This window comes from Dendroctonus ponderosae, unplaced genomic scaffold, assembly GCF_020466585.1.
Source record: "Dendroctonus ponderosae isolate FM_Combo_2020 unplaced genomic scaffold, Dpon_F_20191213v2 Dpon_F_20191213_47, whole genome shotgun sequence".
NCBI classification, from domain to species: Eukaryota; Metazoa; Arthropoda; class Insecta; order Coleoptera; family Curculionidae; genus Dendroctonus; species Dendroctonus ponderosae.
Window position 1 is genome coordinate 16,692 of NW_026018684.1, and position 21,905 is coordinate 38,596.

The 21,905-nt window shown below is 33.5% G+C and overlaps 1 protein-coding gene across 1 annotated transcript in view; it reads right to left on the bottom strand.

Moving 5' to 3' along the window:
- LOC109542848 (nephrin) overlaps nt 1-21,905 on the bottom strand; it is a 72,017-nt gene that overhangs the window by 15,566 nt on the left and 34,546 nt on the right. The window contains exon 3 of the mRNA XM_019912284.2: nt 21,011-21,190. Within this exon, the coding sequence (XP_019767843.2) occupies nt 21,011-21,190 (180 nt within the window). The remainder of the gene's footprint in view (nt 1-21,010; nt 21,191-21,905) is intronic.

A 21,905-nucleotide genomic window follows, 5' to 3' on the forward strand; every position in this document is an offset into this window, starting at 1 on the left:
TGGATAATGTGCTTTTTATATAGGCCGTTATAATAAACGCTTTTTTATTTGAAGCCAAATTACTACTACACTTTAAAGATATTCCAGGAAATTGTATAAAGCCGATCCAATTAAGCTCGGCACAAATTTTGATTGTACTAAAAGACGAGAAACATTAATGGATATTTTGTTTCCTGTAATTGGATTTTTTTTGCACAACCCGTTTCTTAATTAAATGTGTGTATACTTTGAGAGCGGACTGAAGCAATTTTGAAAAGCTTTAACGTTTCGGTTAATTAGAACGCTTTCCTTCGAACTTTTCTGGCTTTCTATTCACGTTTCACTCGTCTATATGAAAAGCCTCGAAAAGTACAATTACTGCTTCGGAACAAAATGTCTTCAGTGAGTGAATTGTACTTAAAATTTAGGACTTCAAATCCCGTTCAATGTCTGGAATTCAATTCAATCCATAGCAAAATAGCTTCAGCTCATTGCGTTGCACTGCAAGTTTCCAAACCAAGATGTCGACTAAAGTTTTATTAAATCTGGCTTAGATCCATGCAAATTTCAAGACCTCAGGTCAAATCCCATTCAGATTATACCGTTCTCATTGTCTTAGAACGGAGAACTACCAGTAAATCTTTTTGTCATGTACCGAAGTTTTCAAGTGCAAACCACATTCCATTTAGAAAGCCATCCGCTCATGTTCTAAGAAAGTCAATAGCAATGCTTGAACTTTGCTGCCGTGTAACATTGTTTTTTGGAGACTTTCTGTTCCTAGCAACCCGAAAACTTGATAAGATTCTTGCTCGGGACCAAAACCCTTTTCGAAAGTTTCTTATTAAGTTACATTAATAGATACGGAGCCCGATTTTATCCTAGTTTCGTGAAACTTTTCGCTTGAATGTGCCAATCGGATTGGATATACCGTGTTTACGTTTTCAGACACGATTACTGTGTGAACGAAACAAAACAACATTTGTTAAAAAATGTCCAGCATAAAAAATGTTCTTAGAGAGTGGGAATCAAAACAGTTGAAAAAAAATATCGGTGCACATCGTGACATTTCCAGATCAGTAAAATGTTCTGAAATCAAGCTTTCACACCTGTTCCAACAAGTACTACAACTTCGTGCGTTTGGGCATTTAGTTTGCCATTAAATGCAAAAGTTCGATACTTTATGCCTGATTGCAATGCTGTTTAGCATTGCCATGTTGTTATATCCAAATTTTAGAAATGTTTGGAAACACCGACAAGCCTAACCTAAACATACATCTGGCATGTAAATGCAAACAATTAGTGATCCTAATTAGAAATAGTTGTAGTTCTAAAGTTTGTAAGGTCAATGTCGCTGTCAAGCGATTAGAAAGTTTCGAGGTTTCTAAGTTAAAGTGAAAAGCAAATATTGGCACGCCTTTAAACTTCGATACAGAACCAGCTTTCAAACAGTTGTTAGAAGGGGCTTTTGTACATCCCTGGTATAATGGTATAATCAAATTAATTGTTTTGGTGATATTGCCTGGTGTTGGAGCTACACAGGAAAATAATTAAGCTGATATTACTCTAGAAAGTTAAAGAGTGAGCTTTAATAGCAAAGTTTCATTGACTCTAATAATGCGGAAAGTTGCCGACAGTAATCTCGTGTTCGGATAATTTGTAGAATGGGATATATACGTTAATTTAACTTTAGTCTCCCGCTTGGAACATTGAAAGTGTATTTCCATTTTTTGGTCTTTTATCGTCAACGAGATCAAACTCTTCGACTATGAATGAGAGCTTTGATATAAGCTCTATTTTTCAGCGCCATACATATTCTTAAGAAAGAGTAAAACATTTATTGCTCATGACGATAATCTTAAAAACTTCAAGTCTATATTGAAATTGGAATAAAGTTAATAAACATACTCTAAACTGTTTCTGTACCTACTTTCTGGTTTCTTTACTAATTGTGAGCTTAGAGCTTATTTACAGAAATTAGCTTACAGCACATACTAGTTAAAGTTGAAAGTTTACAAAGGGAAATTTAAAGATTCTTTCAATAAAACAAAAATTAATTTCACATTTCATTACACTTTTTAAATCGTAATTTATGCAGAATTTGCCTTCACTATATTCTGCTTGTCGAATAAGCCATTGTAAAGTATTTTTTAATTAAGGTTATCTAAAAAGGAGCTCTAAATGAAAACTTTTCAAATTTAGCTTGTTTCCAGTTTGTCCAAACTTCTGATCCAGAAAACGTGGAGCTTTCTATAATTAATTCTTCGTCCGACTACACGTATTTTATATTCTCTACAGCTTTAGAGCTGATGAAGTGAATTTAGGATAGAAACTTTCATCATTTGGAATTCGCTAATATCCTCTTTGAATATATAAAACCAGCGTCTTTATATGCGTTTATTTTATTATAAGCAATTTTTAAAGCTAAATAGAAAAAGCGATTGAAACCTGTTAATAGCACTTAGTCAGAAATACACCGCAGTCACTCGGATTTTTGGTCAATTTCCTTTTCCGTTGGTCCATGAAAAAAAACCTGTATTAAATTTTAGCTTTTTTCTAAAGTATTTCAGTCAAAAAGTTGCTAAGGAAAAATGTAATTTAAAAGGCGTGCTTTCAATAACTTTCAGGTAAGGGTCGGAAGTTTGACGACTGATTTGATTTGGAAAATGTTGAAAAGTTTACATTATGAGGTCGATATACAAATTATTGGGGATTTTTGTGCATAGAATTAAAACGCAATTTCAGGTCTTTCCTACAATGTTGTGGCATTCAACACTTAATTAGTTTTATCGATTACGTTATTTGTATGCGGAAACCTGCTGGTGCCAAAGTATGATAATATTTGGAAAATAATTCCCTTTTATCTGTATTCAATTCGGGACAATTCGTTAAAAAAAGCTGCGTCGAATATTTTATCAGGTATGTTAACCAAATTTGCAAAATGGTGTTGGATAATGATTATACGTCTATTTCGGCCTATCCGATCGAGTCAAGAGTTCATTACATTTTCGTAAAACCTGGTAAAGCATATTGTCCATTTTCGAATAAAAGGCCAGTTTTGAATTGGTTACATCCGAATTTTGCTCTTAATGGAAAAATGCCAGTACATTGAACAAAAAATGTATGTGAGCGTCAATATTTCAGCTGGTAAAATGCCATGCAAATGCACAAAAGTAAAAATCTGTAAAACATTAAAATGATTATACGATTCTCGGAATTTAAACGATGCTCAATTTGTTTGTGTTGAAAAAAAAAGTGTTGAAAAAGTCAACGTTCTGAAGATGAAATCTGGAAAAAGTACCTACAATTTATATCTGAAACTCTCACTCAAGCTGTTGTAATGCCCACCATTAAAGCTAACAATGCTTTGTTAAAGAAATACATTATCTAGACAGTCTGTATTTCTATTTGTTTTGTTCGCGATATTAGGAAGGAGGACAGAATAATAATCCGAAGCGATTCTTTTCAAGATCGGAAGATGGATCTCGTTTTGGGCCATCAAAATCCTGTAGAAATGGCGCTGATTTCCCGTCGTAATTTGGAGTCCGGAGCAAAAATAATAATAAGCAATAAAAGAAAGAAAAAATAACCTTATTTCGCGACAAGGCGGTGGTCCTCACGTCTCTGCTTGATCCTTTTCAGAACAGAAAACTTTATTAAATTTTACTTTTACGAGGGCATTTTGTTCTGGTTTGTGTTATATCCCCAGTTTCCACGGCTAATGAAAGTGTTACCGGCTCCATTTATTTCTCCAGCCCATTTTTGCACAGAACTGTCGTAATTTTTATGGATAATTTGTTTTGAGGGCGAAACGAATTATGCCGAATATTTTATGCTTCGCAGGAATACAAAGTTGTTCCGTCCTTTCATTTCGACAAATTATTAGGTATTTGGCCCTAATTGTCTGAGACGGAGGCGGAAGAAAAGAAATGGAAAGTGTGAAGCTCATTTAGATTTTTCGAGTGTTTTCAAGTTGGTTAACGCATAATTTTATGTTTTTATACATTCAATGTCTGTTCTTACTGAAAATGTAATCTTCTTTTCTGTATTGAAACTATTTATTTTATGTGGAAATTTTTAAAACTAATTTTCGTTTGCTTCAATACAATGAGATTATCGGTCAAAGAGTTTTTACTTGATCTTTTGAATACTTCAATTATTTAACACCATTTCCCATCTGAAAAATTATTATGCGATGTAATGATTTTAAGTCTCGATTTATATTTTTGCTTTTGAAAAGATATTTTCAATAAGAAAATATAAATTCGGTTGACACCAGTTTCAGTGTTTTGCAATAAGTTACAAGGAAGAAACTCAAGTGTAGGTGTGTGACTACGTGGCATATATTTCTTTAAAATAAGCGCCAGAGTGAACGCATTTTATTTAGTTAATAAAAATTAGTCATTTTTATGTTGTAAAGTACTAAATTAGGTCAATTTATTGGTGGTAGCGTAGTCAATGGGTGCATGTGTATGATCTTAATTTATTTTACTTTTTATTTTAATGATTTCGATATTTTCAAAATGTGCGTCCTTCTACAGCTATTAAATACTGAAAGTTTTATATCTTTCCTACACTTTTCGAGACAAAACTGCTTATGCGGACTTTCTTATTATTCATTACATTTAATTGAGTGGATCTATGATTTATTTGCTGTTCGAATTTGTGGCAGATCACGCTTCCGATTTAATCAGACTACAGTAATTGTTCGAATAAAGATCCGTCTTTCTACTGATTTATGTGCATCGCAAATGCACGTTCTACATTGACATTAAAAGAAAAAGATGAAAAACCTTTGTGGACTGCAGCAGTTTCATGCGAGACAAAGTGAGAAAATGAAATTATAGAGCCCGGCAACTAACAACTGTATAAAGTTGCTTTTTCGTCTATTTTCTTCCTCGCTTCTCCTACTGCTGAAACTCGATTTTATAGTTTTCAGTTACAGAAACTTTCCAGTGTCATCGTCGTAATATTAAATGTTCTCTTGGGTTATTATTTGCGAATTGTTCGTTCGGAATAATTAAACTTATTTCACGCCGTTAGCAAAAAGCAATGTTCACACAAACCACGGTAAAACTTCAAGGCAGCAGAGGTACAAAGGGAAAATGTAGTTACAATTTATTTTTGCTTTTTGATATTTTCTCTTATATTAGTTTTACGTAGTATTTCATATTCAATAGAACGGTCAGTTCTAGCGCGAGATTTGTGGAGTTTAATGCGGAAAAACGTCAAGGGCTGACTGTTTGAAGCATTTCCCAAGTGAAACAGTTATACTAAAAATACTGCTTTTTTTATTTAACGCACCTGCGCCTACTACAAAATTAAATGTCTTCAACTTTTTCAGTCAGACTCATCAAAAAACGTATAAAAATCAATAAAATTATACGTGTATTTTTATCTATCTACAAATGTTTTTTGTTCTGACGAGTCGTCACTGGCTACAAATGTATTCGTCATTTACTCTTGCACATTTTCGTTTGCAAACGCAGGAAGACTTTGCTATTAATCTTTGAAAGTTTGAAATTAAATATCGAAGTAAATATTTGCGGACGTCTGAATTTTGATATTAATAATTCCTTTCTTTGTTGACAAGAAGTTTCTTCGCGAAGTTGGAGTTCACAATTTAACAAATTTAATTTTGCTTTATGAAAGGTCTAATAGACTGATTAAAGTAATGAGTTTTGAGCTGACAGGGAAAGGCTTCCTCTTAATTCATTGCGTTCCATTTAACAAACTTGCGATGAATTAATGGTTGTTTCCCGTTGAAATATTTTATTTTTATTTTCTTGTCTTACGATGCGCTGTCTAGAATTTGTAATGTGTTTGTCCGTCTGATACTGATTTACAATTAGCTGATCACGTATTTATTGATCGGATTTTAGTTAACAATATAATTACTTTCCTTCTTTAAGCGGTATTTTACATCAGAAAATTGATCCTGAGATGGAACGTGAATGCTTTTGATAAGCTGGAGATAGAAATTGGGTTGTAACGAACAATTAACAAAAGGGGTTAAAATTTCGTTTTCCAGACATGCTTACAGCGAAAATGAGGGAATACTGGGACAAAGTTGTAAGGGTAAATGATGACAGAGAAAATATAAGTTATTTTTCGTTCAAATTTTCGAGTAAATTAACAGGAATAATTTGGCAAATTTTAGGAAGTGCAAATGTTTCACATATTTTGCATATGAAAGAAACCACTCTGACCAAATATTAAGCCAATCAATTAAGTGAATTTTGTGAATTATGTTTGAAATCTGCTAAAAGCGAAATTGATGTTTTGAGAGAAACCAATTGCATTTGTTTAGTATCTACATTTTAAAAGTTTTCGTGTGTTTTGCTGTAAAAAATTACGGCCTAGCTACTGTTTTGGTAAAGCGGGGTTTTCTAATATAGACGTGATACAGTTAAAAATAAAACAGAACGTAAATATTATGTTAGCCCTTAGCAGACTGGGAATTGTGAAACTTTTCTCATAATCCGCGTTTGTTTAGCGTTTAGCTGGCGGAAAATAATTCATAAAAAACTTCTAAAACTCCACAAAGTTTAGCAACAGAAAGAAAAAATGAAAAATTACAGATAAGAGTTTTTAATCATATCTTGTGCGGGTAAATCATGCCCTATGAATTTATGGCAAAAAGGGAAAACAAATCAAAAAGTGACGGGAAAATATTGCCTCTGCCGCCAGGGTTCGTTGCAAAACAAAAGCGCGTTATCAAAAACATTCGAAATTTCTCTGGGAAATGTTTGCCGGAAACTTCTTCGTACGGCTTTTTAAAATATTGGGGTAATTATGGCCTGATCGCTCGGATCCATTAATATATTTGCATATACACATTCGAACGATCGATCAAGGGACGCTGTCGAGCTGTTCGTATCGCGGTATTCTAAATCACTCTCTATGCTCTGTGCTTTTTATTTACAGTTTTAAAATGCCTAATTGGTGACTTTCACTCATTCATCAGTTTTCCATTAATTTTGGATGATTTTTGAAAGACTTGATTCTTTTGAAGATTTTCTTGACCAGTCACATTTCGTTTTGCTACAGAAACTGAATTTTGGTTACTCAGCAGTTCATATTAACATCAGTCATTTATTATGGGAATATTTATCATTCGAATATTACATTGTTTCATTTCAGTGCGTTTGAGCTTAAATGAGTAATTAGGAATTACCTATTGTAATTCAATAGTGAATAATGTATAGAAAACAAATCATAGTGGTTGCGCACTATAATTAATATTAATTTAATTTTGAACCATTTTTTTCTCAAAATCCGCGGTTTGAATTAATTGGTTATTTCGGCTATTATTGTTTAATCATTTCCACATGTTTAATAAACAATCGCTTTATATACCATACGGCTGTTTTTGCCTTTGAATATTGGCACAGACATATCACATTAAACAAAAGTTGGTTAATTTGGGGAATTGCGATTATATAATTTAGTCTTTCTTTTGTCTAAGCGCCAAAAAATTATGGGTGTTAATAGGGCTTTTTCATAAAAAAAATCGAACAGAATAGTGATGGGCAAAATGAGAAACAGGACTATAACTTAATATGTCAATAAAGGCTCGTTAAACTGATTCATGCATTAACTTATTTTTTGATGAAGATTACAATCGAAAAAGTTTGACTGTGAAACTACAGTAAACTATTAAAAAAAAATGTGAAAGAATTCAGAATTTATTGTTTGTCGTCATTTGTTTGTGCTGATTTAGAAGAGAATCACAGTGTAAGTAAATGTGATTTTTGAATATGACATAAGTAGATCCCACAAGTCGTTTATTCCTATTCAATTTTTTTGTTGAATTACCCCTATTATATTTAAATGGAAAGACAAATCTCAAGTTTCACATAACGTTTTGCTAAAGTATTACTACAATTCGAATGATCCATAACATGGAAAGTTATGAAGTAATTTACAATTTTCAACAGCGCAGCGATGATCTGTTAATTTCCACATGCAGTAGTGCTCAAGCGACGCAATTCCATATTAAATTAAAATAAGCAGAATGAAGGGAATTTATATGTGCTGAATTATATTTCATGTTAATCGCCTAATAATAATGAATAAAATAATTTGATGAATCAATTTTGTCGTCTGGCTTGGCCATCAATTACCTCCAAATATTTGAAGGCTCCGACATATTCTTCAGTGCTAATTCGATCAATTATACTCGCATTAAAGAGCGAACAGGTTTTATATGGGAATGGCAGTGACCCATCCTAATTAAGGCGGCCGAGTGGACACAGGACACTAATGGCGATTTCAATTTGTGCTCTGCCCTGACGCGACGCCAAAAGGACAAAGAGCAGAAAAATTAGGGTCGGTTTTAACAACTGCACGACTTCAATTAATTTGCGGAACATTATATAGATGTATTTTGCATACTTTTTACCTCGTTAGAACGGTCGTGGTGTTTCAATTTAGATTCTCGGTTTTCAAATTACCTGAACTGATTTAAGCTCGGTTTTGCTTGACCCTTATAAGCATGTGAAAACTCGGCCAATGTAGCAATAAAAGTTAATTTTAGGCCTATTAAATAGGGTTCAACATGGCGGTTGAAAGGCCCAAACATGACTTCCACATTAAAGTGTAAAATGTTTGGATTATTAGCCCAAAGCTTGAGATTGTAGCTTGATACCTAAGTCACATAAAAACTGAAAGTTAATAAATTTAAAATTTGCAGCGTCACGAGCATTGCAAAAAGCCACTTTAAGTTCCTTATGCATTATTTAAAATGCAGAAATCAGCAATCACTTTTTTAACATCAGCTCAATAAGCGTGTGTTGAATGTATCCCAGTTTTAAATGGAACAAAATTGTTCTTTGAAGTTGCTTTCTTTCTACGTGTTCCCAAAGGAAAATGTTATTTCTATAATAATATTTACTAGGAACATACTTCTGGATTAATGCTCTTCCAAATACATTCTGACTGCTTATATCTCAATTGGGCACGAAAATGTTGATCAGGAAGTAACTAGTTAATATTACAATTTGCAACCCAACATATATTTTGCCGTGTTTTTAATCCATGGCAAGGGAACCTTGCATTAAATGGTATAGAATATTTCGTACACCTTACAAATCAAACAAAAGCCACACATCCAGGCGAAACTAATTGATGACAATATTTGAGCAACAGAAACCTAAAGGCTGAGGATTTCTGCTTGGCAAGTCCACGCGATTCTTTGCTATTGTCGTGCATTGTGTGATGGTGAAAGAAACCTGCTGACTAGCATTTTTCCAATTTGTAATTAGTCTTTAATTTCCTCCAGTTTAATTGGGGTATAAAATTACGTAGACACCATGCCCGCATAAGGAAAACTAGGAAAACTAGATTCACTACACTTTGCATTAGACAATGCCAAATAATTTAAAGATCTCGTGCATCAATTCTAACATTTGTCTTGATCTTTCGAATCACCTTCACACATTTATGTTACCTATATGTAAGCAGTTTAGATAAAAACTGTCATAATTTAATAATTAGTATGACAGCTAATTTGAATAAAAGATGAGTTTCAAGTGAATTATGTGTTGCGATTACGAGAAAGGCAGCATTACTTCGCTGTCAGATAAGTAGAAGATAAGATATACAGAATTAATAACCAACGGTATCTTTTAAACACATAACCAGCAGATTGTATGCATACATTTTAATAATTTATTGCCAAATGTTGAAAGGTAGAAAGTTATAAATGATTTAGAACTGATTTAATTATTTCAATTACACGAATTGCGTAAGTGACTAGGTTTATTTCATAATAAATTAAACGTAAATTTAGGACTTTCTCAGCAAAAACTTGAGCCAATATAGGATATAGCCATATGGGATTTGTTTAAAATTTATAAAGTTGTATATGAGCTTAGCAAATTCATTTTTTCTCTCCCTCCTTGAGGGTAGTCTTCAAATTTCTTTTAGTATTTTTCAAAACAAGCAATTTTATGAAATCAGAACGTATATGGTGTTCATGTCATCAAAAAGTTCCACTTTATTTTGATTGAATTAAACTTTTTAAATCTTTTGATGAAGAATCGTTTGCATTTGAGCATAAAAAATTATCGTTCTACATCATCAAGTTAAAAATTCCCTATTTTGTAAAAAAATAAATGTCCATCGATTCTTAGGCATTTTCTATAAGCACCTTCCTACTCTGCTCGATGTTGATATATGTGATTCGTCAGACAATATATTTCCTTCAGATAGAAAAGCTTTGGGACTTTCTGTAAGGCTTTAGCAGATGTATATCTAAGGAGCACGAAAATAATTATGATCTACCTATATTGTTACCGTTTAAAATAACATTTTGAGTTTCTTAGCATGGTTTTTTCTTTATTTTCTATACAAAAGCTTTTTTCATTTCGAACTCATACGAAGAAAAATAATGGAAAATGACGTTTTTTCTCAATCAAAACATCGCTTTTATGATGTTTTGATCAAAAAAATATCAGTCGATCATTCAAATGCTTCAACTTAATTAGAATAGAAGACCTTCTACTGTTAAAGTTTATCAGTTCTCAATCCAATGAAAACGTGTTACGCCAATGTTTCAATAACTTCCTCAGGAACACTTGGCGTATGTTCTCCTTAACTAAAGTGGACGTAAATAAAGCAGATTGAAATCGGCTCTCACTAATATCAAACAGCGCATTAATAGTTGAAATACAAACTGTTGGTACTTAGGCGAAGCGGTCTGAAGTGATGTTGCTAAACAATATGCATTTAAGAGGGAGGGATTTTATTCTATTAATGAAAGGAAACCCTTGAACGTTTGTAAATTCATATATTATTAGCAACTAAATAGGTATACAGATTTGCATTTAAACAAGTTTTGAATGAGCTATTCCAGGAACAGGAAAGTCGACGAGGGTATTAAAAGCACGGAATATAAATAATAATGCTGGACTGGAACTGGAAAGCTGAAAAGATTTAGTAACATGCATTTGCAATGGGGAAATTTCTCAAATTTTCTAAACACAACGGAAATCAAAAAGCCAACATGTAGTAAGACTCTTTTACTTATTTAGTATGTGATAAAATACGACTAATTTTATTTTCCAATATGCTCACAAGAACTGTGTACAAGCTGTAATATATTCCAGATAGCAATGAGCCAATTTTTGTAATTGAAAGTAGCAAAAAACACACACGTTTTATAATAATTGCCTCAATTAAATAAAAATTCACTATTAGCGTTGTATTGTTCGAGTTCTGTCTTCACTTTAGCTTTTCTATCTAATTATATGGAATTGCCCGCCTGAAATTGCTTCCTTCTAATTGTCTTCTAGAAGGGAATGACTAAATCATAACCCTTGGAACATTTAACCACACGAAAATGAGTTTGGTCTCCCCAATTCGAAATGGGTCACGCAACACATTGTAAATTGCCTCTTTTTTCTCTGTTTGCTCTTGGCTGAAATGCTTAATGAGCATTCCGTGACTTGACGGGTGTAGAAATTACCAAGATTGGGGAAATATATGGTGGTAATTAGCTCCACATTATTTACGCCACTAAAATAAAAACCGAATAGCAATAATGGAAGAAGTTTCAGTTAGAAGCGACGACCGCGACAAGAAAATTGTATTAGTTTCAAACTTTCAATTGGCTTAAAAATTAGGATAATTTTTCACAAACATTTTATACGGACATCAAGTTTTCATTTTAATATCAAATTGCATGTTTCAATGAATTGAACCAATGGGATTTCCTTACTTCCTGCTTACACTTCCACATAGATAATGTCGAGATATTATTACTTTCATAACGACTCTGACTTCTAAAAATGGTTTAAATACGAAAAGATGCTAATTTGAAACTCAGAAAAACTATCAGCAATTCAACATTTTCTAACATCCATCAAACTGGTCAATATTTGATTTAATTAATTAGGCGATTAAGCACAGCTGGGTGAATTTCATTTCATTCGGTGTTGTTTTAGAGAAAAAAGAAAACACTAATTACTACAGATCGACTTCCAGCGCTCTTGGAATAACAAGCCTAAAATATTCGGGAATATAGCGCGGCTGAGTGGAATTCTCTTGTACTCTAAGAGTATTATTTCAGAAAATAGGGTACGGAAACAGACAAAGGCGAAAAAAAGCAATAGAAACTCAAGCCACTTGTCTCAGAATTAGTTCCGAAACTCATCTGCCGAGACGGGGAAATTAGTCAGAATTACTTCGCAGAGATGTATATATTTCGAAGTAAGCTTAGAAAATACATATTGTTAGGGGAAACTAATAGTATTTGTCATGATATTCGGGGGTTCTGACATCTTAGAGCTTGATACATACGAATAGGGCATATTTTGTATTTAGTTTGCAGTTGAGAAGCTTAATTTATCTAAGGTAGGCTAAGAGGCCAATTATGCAGAGGTGTTCTGCCTAAGTAATATATCCTTTCGGTTCAGTTGGAAATGCGATCCTAATTGTGTAGGTAAATGCGAAAGTTAATCTAAAACTTTGGGATAACAATTAAAGTTTAAATGTATTGCGAGCTATGCTCTAAAGCTTCACTTATGGGACGGACTTATCGTATATTCGTCACAAAAGCCATCGGTCTACTTACATGCTTGAATTGGATTGTCTGTGGTCTGGCCAAGAATGTACCAAACTAGTACGTAGGAATAACGATGTCTGATGTGGAAGCTAATAAATAATTTATTCAGTTCATCGGTCGACTGAATAGGAAAGTGCCAAAATATAATCGATATTTATTTCAATATGCTCAGTTCATTTTCATCCGCAAATTAATTGCCAGTCCAAAAGTTACAGCTTTCTAAAACCTCCTCTATTAGAGAGCAAAAGCGGGTATTGATTTTCAGAAAAAGCATTGTCACGACTAGTATAAACACTTTTTGCTTTTATTGTTCCGTTCTCATGTAAAAAGTCAGCGCCGGAACGGGAGATGTAAAGTAAGGAAAAGCAAATGAAAGGGTTTTTCTCTGGACAATTATTAACATCCAAGAATCATTTCGCAGCATCTTCAGCAATGGGAATAAGGGAATACTTGTTCGGAGAATTTATACGTTTCGGTGGATATAAATTATTTTTGCACGCTCGGTAAATTTTAACTTAGAATTTATTTCGGCTGTCAAGATTAGAAAAGTCCTGTAAATAAATTACGGAGGTTTTGTATTAAAGTAACATAGAAAATCGATTAAGTGTGCAGCTTGCAAAATAATACATTTGGGACATCGCGTAGGCATGTCTGGAATGGAATAAAACCTATACTGATAATCAATTGGATTAATTTTCGAACTCCAATATAAGAAATACATTAATGCAAATATTGACTAATTATCGGATTTTCCACCCACCTTGACTTGTCGCCCTATTTAATTTAATTAGAATGAACACAAAAGATCCCTGCTGTTATTTTGCTTTTCGCGACTTTAATACCCTAATTAATTAAGTAGTAAACTATTAACGTCATGCCACTCTTTGCCTAGTTAACACAGTTGTGTAGTTGCATTCCAGTATTTTTTTATAAAATCCACAATCAAATTAGGAAGTGGTGCAAGTAACAAACTGCAAAACCGTTTTCCGTCTATTACGTATCCTTTTCGAAGTACCGAAACTCAATTTTCTAGCTTCAGATACAGCAACTTTCGAGCTCAGCTACCTCGACGTAATATTAAATGGTGTCTGGCGTTATTAGTTAGGAAGTCAGCGAACGAAATAATTAATATTACGCGCAAGGTTTGATGAAAAATGCAAAATACATTCGAAACGGCGTCAGCATCAATAACTGTTGACAAACTGCCTTGCATTTGGTATTAATTAAAATTTCTTTTAATATAAGGAGTAACAAAATATTTATACGCGTAATATGCAGCATGTTCTACAGATGACTTTGTGTTTATAAACTGCTCAACAAAATTAACCATACACAGGCGAATTTTCCCTGAGTTTGAAACGGATAAATTCTGATTGCCTAGAGCGATTTGGTTTCTGTTTGAAGCGTTAGTAAGCCCCATTTGTTGATTAATGTTTTGGCAAAAATTAAGCACCTTAGATCAATTTTTACAGGGCGGCAATTAAACGAATGCAAAAGTTTTATTTTTGCGGCCAATTCTTTCTCTTTACAGGGTGGTCTCAAAAAATCAACCATTTGGTCCTGCAGGGATAACTTTTCTCCTCTTGGTCCGAGCTTCACGATCTTGAGCTGATGTTGAAGCTTAAACTTCATGGACGATTCAAGACCAAGATTCGGTATAGATGGTTGCACAGAAAATTACCTAAATAATAATTGGCTTCGAAATATGTGATTCTTGAAGATTTTCAACTAAGTGAAGTTTACTTTCAAATATTTCGTTCATTCATGCAACCCGGTATATTGAATTATCATTTTCTCAAGTCCACTGTGAAGTTTTAGTTTCAGCATAAATCCTAGATTTTGAAAATGAGTTGAAATGAAAAATATCAGAGCAAGGCCAAAAAGTGCGAGCGAACAATTGAAAAACGTTTTTTGATATAAGAGGTCTACCTTTTTGCAAAAGGACACACTAACTGAAAAAGAAAACATAACTTAATTCGCTCTAAGCAGTCAAAATTGATCCAGTATCAAAATTAGTGCAGATTTGTCAGTTACTTTGATTTTGTTATGCAGTTTATATGATCTCTTATCAAATTTAATTGTGATATTTTGACGCAAATCAAACAAAACAAACATGATCAAGCCCAGAAATTCCTGCAGAGTAATAAAATGTAGGTGATTTTCTGTCCAAACATGAAATTCGGTTAAAGGCCGCTTTTAATTTTGAAATGGGTTTAGCTAAGGCGGAAATAAAGAAAGCGTTCTTTTCAATTTCCTTAGGCGCTTTGGAGAAACCCAACTCTGAACAAATTATACTGGAAGTTAGCCATAAATACCTGCTCTATAGATGAATGAAAGTTCCATTAAATTTTTAATATGATTTCCATGCAAAATTACTCTTTTTAATAAATTGGTAGTAAACGTTTGGAAAAGACTCAAAGCCAATATTGAATTTCGAAACAATCGCAAAGCAACGTTTTCTATTTCACTGTTTAGCTTTTAGATCAATACATCATCAACACTAATTGGTTATTTTTTGAGTGATTATGAATATGAAGGTAACTGAGGTAGATTTCCGTCGATTCATCATTTAAGCAAACTCTTCTTACTACTAGCTACTTCGACCATCCCATCTTTTTCAATCATAAATTCTACGTTGTGAAATTAAAACATTTTCCGAAACATGTTTTCCTGTTTGTAATTTTTAATTAGAACTGAGAAATAATTTTTATTTCGCTAAAATGCAATAGATTTATTCTTGGTCAAACTCCCTATTTGGTAGGTATGAGCCATCAACATATAGAAATAGCTGTTATAAATGTGCGTTTGCCTTTTTGAGCAAAGTTCAACTTATTTCATGTAAAGAGGAAAATATCTCGAAACATATTGCGTCACCCACCATCATCATCAACTACATTTCGAGTTTCTAACTGATATTCATATAACATTGCAAATATAACGGCTTGCTGCAAATAGAATAAAACATGTATGATTTTCCCAGTAGAGCTCACAACTAAATTTGAAGTTGAATATAGAGTTCGAGGGTAATTTATAGCAGACTTTCATAACAACTCCAGTTTTAGTTCCAGAACCGAATGGTATTGATTATTCAGTTTGACTTTTCATTATATTTTTAATTACAACGTTGTTGAACTAAAATTAAAATACTGATTGCAATTTTGAAATGCATTCCTAAGCAGATTTAAATTTTGGATATTTTTACCGGTTTTGTCGAGACTGAGGTGAATTAAAAAAAAATCATCCAATCGTGACGTTGAAGTGTATTTATTTGGGTATGAATGCCATTAAATAATAAGCTAGTATTTTTCTTAGAACTCAAAGAGATACTTTCGAATTGAGTTGTATGCCAACAGGCTTTAAATAAATAATCAATAAAAGGTCAAAGTAAAGGATACACAGCCTCACAAGATTCCTTAAAATAGAAAAACACGACAGATCAGTATCAATTATTCAACAGTATCGTAACGACGCTCTTCCTCATACGCAACGAAGCTTAATACAAAATGTAAAAAGAAATCACTTTTGATTTGCGGTAAAGTTGCTTGACGAGCGAGCTGATTAAACATTGAACAGCTACTTTAGAACTTTGCCTCAAGATATTGCTAAGGAAGTATAATTGGTTTGACAACTTTCTTCAAATGGAATTCGACGTAACTTTTACTTGAATTATTAATTTTCCTTTGCTACTATTTATGTATCTACTGTTGGCAAGTGAAAAACTTTTCCGTGGGGAGTTTTATTCAGCTTGGTTGGATATTTTCCAAAATTCCAGAGGCAAACGCAATGCATTTTTCAATTTTAAATTGTTGCTGGACTTACTGCTACAACTATCTGCTAATTGTTTGTTCCATTTTCGCAAGCTGATATGATCCAGTGCTTTAAACGTGAGTTACGTGACGTTAGTATTACGAAAACCATTAGTAACAACTAACGCAATAAATAAATATCAAAGTTGTCATAAAACATATATTTTCCGGTGGAATAAGGTCAACATCATTTTTCAGTTCTTTCATTTAGCAGAGTGGCAGCATCTCGGCGAGTCGTAATGCCATCAGGGAGGACGTTGTGTCCTGCAATTGCCTTGATCGCCTTTAAATTCAGCGGGTTTCTCGGCAAAAATAGAAAATGACTGGAGAGGAAACCGCTAGCGTTTTGAGTCACATTTGGACCGTTGTTATGGCTAATAAAGTGGACGCCGTGACATTGCAGTTGCCTCAAAACGTGACTGAGGATAATGCTAGGGGAGAATTAGGACCGGGGCTCCACCATGCAAGCGACCGAATACAATTTCAGTTTTTACTGGAAAGTGGAAATTAAGTGAAAACTTTTCGCATTTGAATGCAATGGTGTGGACTCCGATTTGCCGCGAGGACAAGACATCTCAAAGGAGTCTTAACATGCTTTAACATGCATGATACGTGTGCTAATAAAAGCAAACTTATTTTCGAAGGAGCACTTGAGAGTTAGAGTCAATGCAACTAAACTGAGAAAAATTCAGTACTGAAAGGAAATGAGGGACTAAAGCTGACCTGGCAAATGATTGCAATATTTCGCTCATATTTGGTTTGATCTGCATATCCATTAATAGTTGAAAGAGGCAGCAGATCCGTAACGTTTTTACAACATGCATACCCTAATATTATTAGACAGTTGGTCTGATCTTGATTCAGAACTGAAGCCAAACATATTTTTTGCCAATGAACTTACGCTTGAAAAACAAGTTTTTCCATACTAATGAGGGACATTCACGTTACCAAACTGATGTTTTTTCTGTATTATCGCTTGGCTTCATCTTAGCTACGCGTAGATCTAAGGTGCAGATCAATGACAGGAAGAACATTCAGAAAATATATTTTTTTCCTTACAGCACTCGACAGTCTGAAACTACAGTATGGATCACGAATTTCCCATACATGATTAATTAAAACCATCCTGCGAAAGACATAAATTGCAGATCTTATTTTATTTGAAATCCTCCAACTTCGGTCTAAGCATCGAATCAAATTTCTTGGAAAATTTCCACCTGCAAACATTTTTAATGGGATTAAATTTTGCATAGGTATTACGAGCTGTCTCGTTACTTGTAGCCTGTAGTAGAACATGTGTAATCTTCTCGGAAACAGCAACGGATTCCAGAATTGATTCGGGAATTAATTATTGCGCGATCGTCTAGTGAGGTGTTCGTAATTATTTGGCGTTTAAGAACATGATATTGTAGTCGAGGAGATTATTGTGCAGCTAAAGTTGCGCTAGACGTAAAGTATGATAAATGAGACAGGAGGTACTATCTGAGCTTAAGTGCTGTTGGTTGCGCTAATGAGCAATAGACGAAGGAATGCTTGGTATTAGACGCAAAGTGCAGTAGAATAGGGAAAAACTCTCATATTGAATGCTAAACCTGTTTCGAATAAAAACTCCAGCTGCTACGAGTTGTTGAGCTAATTTGACTTCAACTTGTGAATGCAGAGATACTTTACAGGCGTATAAACAATTTATCAATCAGAAATCTGGTCTTCAAAGGCGTTCCAATAATGGACCAGCAGAATACTTATATATAATATTACTTACATATAAATGCGCAATTTTTCGAATTACGAAGACGGCCACGTGGGTCTTTTCAACGGCAAAAAAGGGTCGATGAGGAAACCTGGGTCTGGAACTAATTCGTATCACGGGGTGCTTTAAACTTTGTAAGTTTTTCGAATTTGTTTTCTATTCACGTAAAATCTCATTTGAAAAGTTTCAATTAAACTTTTTGTTCGGTGGGTAATTTACTTTTGCGTTTTTCTAGATAACAAAGTAATTCTTGAGTTGGGTCTTGAGGAGCAAGAAAATAACATGTCCACCAAGAGGGTTGTTGCTTATTTACCGAATAGTTTCATTTCATTAAATATTTCATCAAAAGCATTAAGGCTGTCGCTAAACATTTTTGATTAATTAATAATATTCTATCAGCAAGATTCCAATATTCTTGACGGTTCTGAACTCTTGTAAATTAACTGAAGTCATTTAGGAAAGTTCAGGTTTTATTACATTTGAAAATTTCAGATTTACCGTCTCTTTTTACTAATTAACTATTTTCAAGCAGTTATTATTTATATCACTAATCACCGAAATTGGGGTCTTGCTAGTTTTGCAGCCCATTAGAGTTTTCCTTGGATCAATTTGCTTAACACAAAGTGTGTATTTAATTCATAGAATTTTACTGTGAAAAGCAAGTGTATTTTTCTGCATGTCTTACTACAGCTTTGCTATTAAGTAAGAACATTTTTAATAATTGGCATATTTCATGGCTGATTAAAATAAGTTATGGCAGATAATCCATTTATTCGCTAAGCCCACCGAAGGATTTTCATGCTCCATTAACCCATAATCCGTCCGCGGAATTGCAAACATGTATGCGTTATTTATACTTGGCTTTGTGCTTGTTAAACATTCTCCACAAGCACCATTCCGAAAAATACTCCGGCATTCATGGCGGCGTTTAAATAAGTAATTCGCTCAAAATAAAAAAAACTAATATGTGCGCTGGTTTCAGCAACTGTCATCCATTTAAATTACACTGTAAAATTCTGAACAACCCTCGTTAAAAACGGTGTACGCCGTATTACGTTATAAAAAAATACAGTCAAAACGGAACAATGCAAATGGAAACAGTTTTATTTTGTCGTGCCGCATTATATTTTTGTTCATATTATAGCGTCGATCGATTGCGCAAATCACTCTGATATATTTTATGTATTTAAGTTAGTAAATTTAAAAAATAATATGGGAGGCACGTTGCGTCAATTGCAGGTTTTCAGACTGATCAACAATACTGTACCGGATTATTTTCATTCAACTTTTTGTTATTAATGGTTGTAAATTATTCAACATTCGCACACTGTATAGATCAGATAAACAATAGAATTTGACGGGTACTATTTGCAGGCTATTGTCGATTTGCAAAATGCAGATATTTTTATGGTTTATTGATTAATTAATCCAATTTGATGATTTATACAACAAATAAACACTGAAGCATAAAAAATTCAAGAATCGATTCAGCTACGATTTTATGGAGAACATGCAAATATCCAATTAGAATTCTTATGGAAAGCTGGAAAAAGTGAAAGGCAAAATCGTCAAGCGTTGCACTGTCAATTAAAATTAAAAAAAATCGATTGGAAGCTACCTAATATGGCAGAAACGAGAAGAAAAATAACCTAAATGCCAAGGTGAATAATTTTCAAGCAGAATACGAGGCATTTTTTTATCCTATCAAGTAATAAAAATGATTTTTTCTCCATGTTTGTAATATGCTTATTAATTTTTTACAAATTAATTAATATTTCGTTTCTCATTTGGTTCATAGATATAGAGTTTTTTGTGGTAGGAGTGCGAAAACCCATATATAAAATTGCTTTGAAAAAGCCCAATGTTTCCACGGTTTTACTTCTGCATTTGAAAACGTGAAGGCAAAATGTAAGCATGTGTATAACTATTACGTGCTACTGAATGCTTTTACGAAGTTTGAATGATTCTTTGAGTAACTGGACAAAATAAAGTGAAATAAAATTGTCATGAATATCCTATGAATATCCTATAAAACACATGAATATCCTATAAAACAAGCATTTTGAATATTAATGTCATATTAAATTTTTACTTTTACATCCCAATAGTTGTGTCTTTAAATTAATACATGTTTTTGCCATTTTGTGTAGGTAATTCCGTTATATGAAATCACGTAAGTTAAGATATCGTAAAAATCAATTCTGAACCTTATGGTAATATATCTGGAAAACTCTAAACTTTATGGGTTTATTAGACAAAACGGTATCGTGTTTAGAGAACATTTTATGCGTGATAGACTTTAAGTCCTCTAAAACACGTCATTTATGAATTGAGGTGCTCAATATAAATATACTAAATAAATAAAAAATCTATATATGCAAACAAGCAAAGTATTTTATGCTCCATTTGGGTACTTTCATTCTTGGAAACTCAGTGGTTAACAATCTGTTTTGTGGACTTTTTGCAGACATTTTGAAAGATCAACCGACTGCTAACGTTCTGATAAAAAAAACCTGAAAATTGCTGCAGCCACAAGATTATTACTTTTAGGTAAAGTAGTTTATGGATAGGAATGTCTATGAATTACTTTTAAATTACTTTGAAATTAAGACTGAATGTCTTTTTCATATTTTCTTTACTCTTTTTTTTACAGAACGCGCTCAGGCTTGGTTTATAATCTCAGGACGCGGTTTGTATTTCAAAAATCCGGCCAGGCCAAAATATTTATATTTTCAAAATTGTTAAAATTGTTCAGGTAGAGATTGATTAGCTAATGGCAAATTTGGTATGGCAATGGCAATTAAGTTCTCTATGAGTTTCACTTTAGAAACGAACGCCTGCAGTGACTGGCAAGCTTTTTAATGTTGGATGAAAATATAGTGGATTAAGTGGTAAAAAATAAACACTTACAAAATACAGTTAGTCTGGCGTTTGCCCTGATCGCCTTGTTCAATTTGGAGGGTCCAACTTGGCACTGATATTCAGCGTCGTCCTCAAGGGATGCGTTGCTTATCCGCAAGTTGTAGACCCCGTTTCTACGTTCGCCAATAACCGAGTATCTGGGGTATCCTGGGATGACCGACGAAAAACCTGCAAAAGATTTTAAATCTGTTTGAAACCCTTGGGCATTACGACACTCGCATGAATTATGAAGGGTGTTTTAGGTAAATTTGCACTGGAGTATTCGGGTTTGGAGGCGGTATGCTTTTAATCTGCAGGGAAATCATTGGAAACAAAACACGAGTAAATGTTGAAAGCAATTTGGAAGACACTATCTAAAGATCGAGGTTTGCTTACGCAGACTGTTTCAGATAAATGGCCCCCATTGGCAGCTTTCATCATTTACTTGATAATGCGAGAATCGCATCTTTTTCTTTCTTTGAATTTGAACCGTATTTTTCTTTATTTCTTATGGAAGAACCAATCGGCGTTTTCAGTGTAATTTAAAAATTAAGATCCATTTTTCTAAATGACATACGATATTTTCGTAAAACAAACCAGACCTTAGATCCAGAGGGAGTTATGCAACCAAGACAGTAAGAAAATAAAATGAAAAATCCCCCAAAAACTATACTTCAATAATAATATTCAAAAACGCTCAGTCAAAATAGAGGACTGTTTTCTAATTTAAATGAAACCGTGCGATTAATAATAGTTTTATTGTATACGGGAGCACCGTTTTGAGCCTGATTTGAAATACATATTTTAACCTTAAGGTAATTCGCTCGATTGAGCCATTATTCAATTTTCTTGTCATAATACGATAAATCGTTTTCATGCTCGGAATTTATTACTTTGTTTCAGT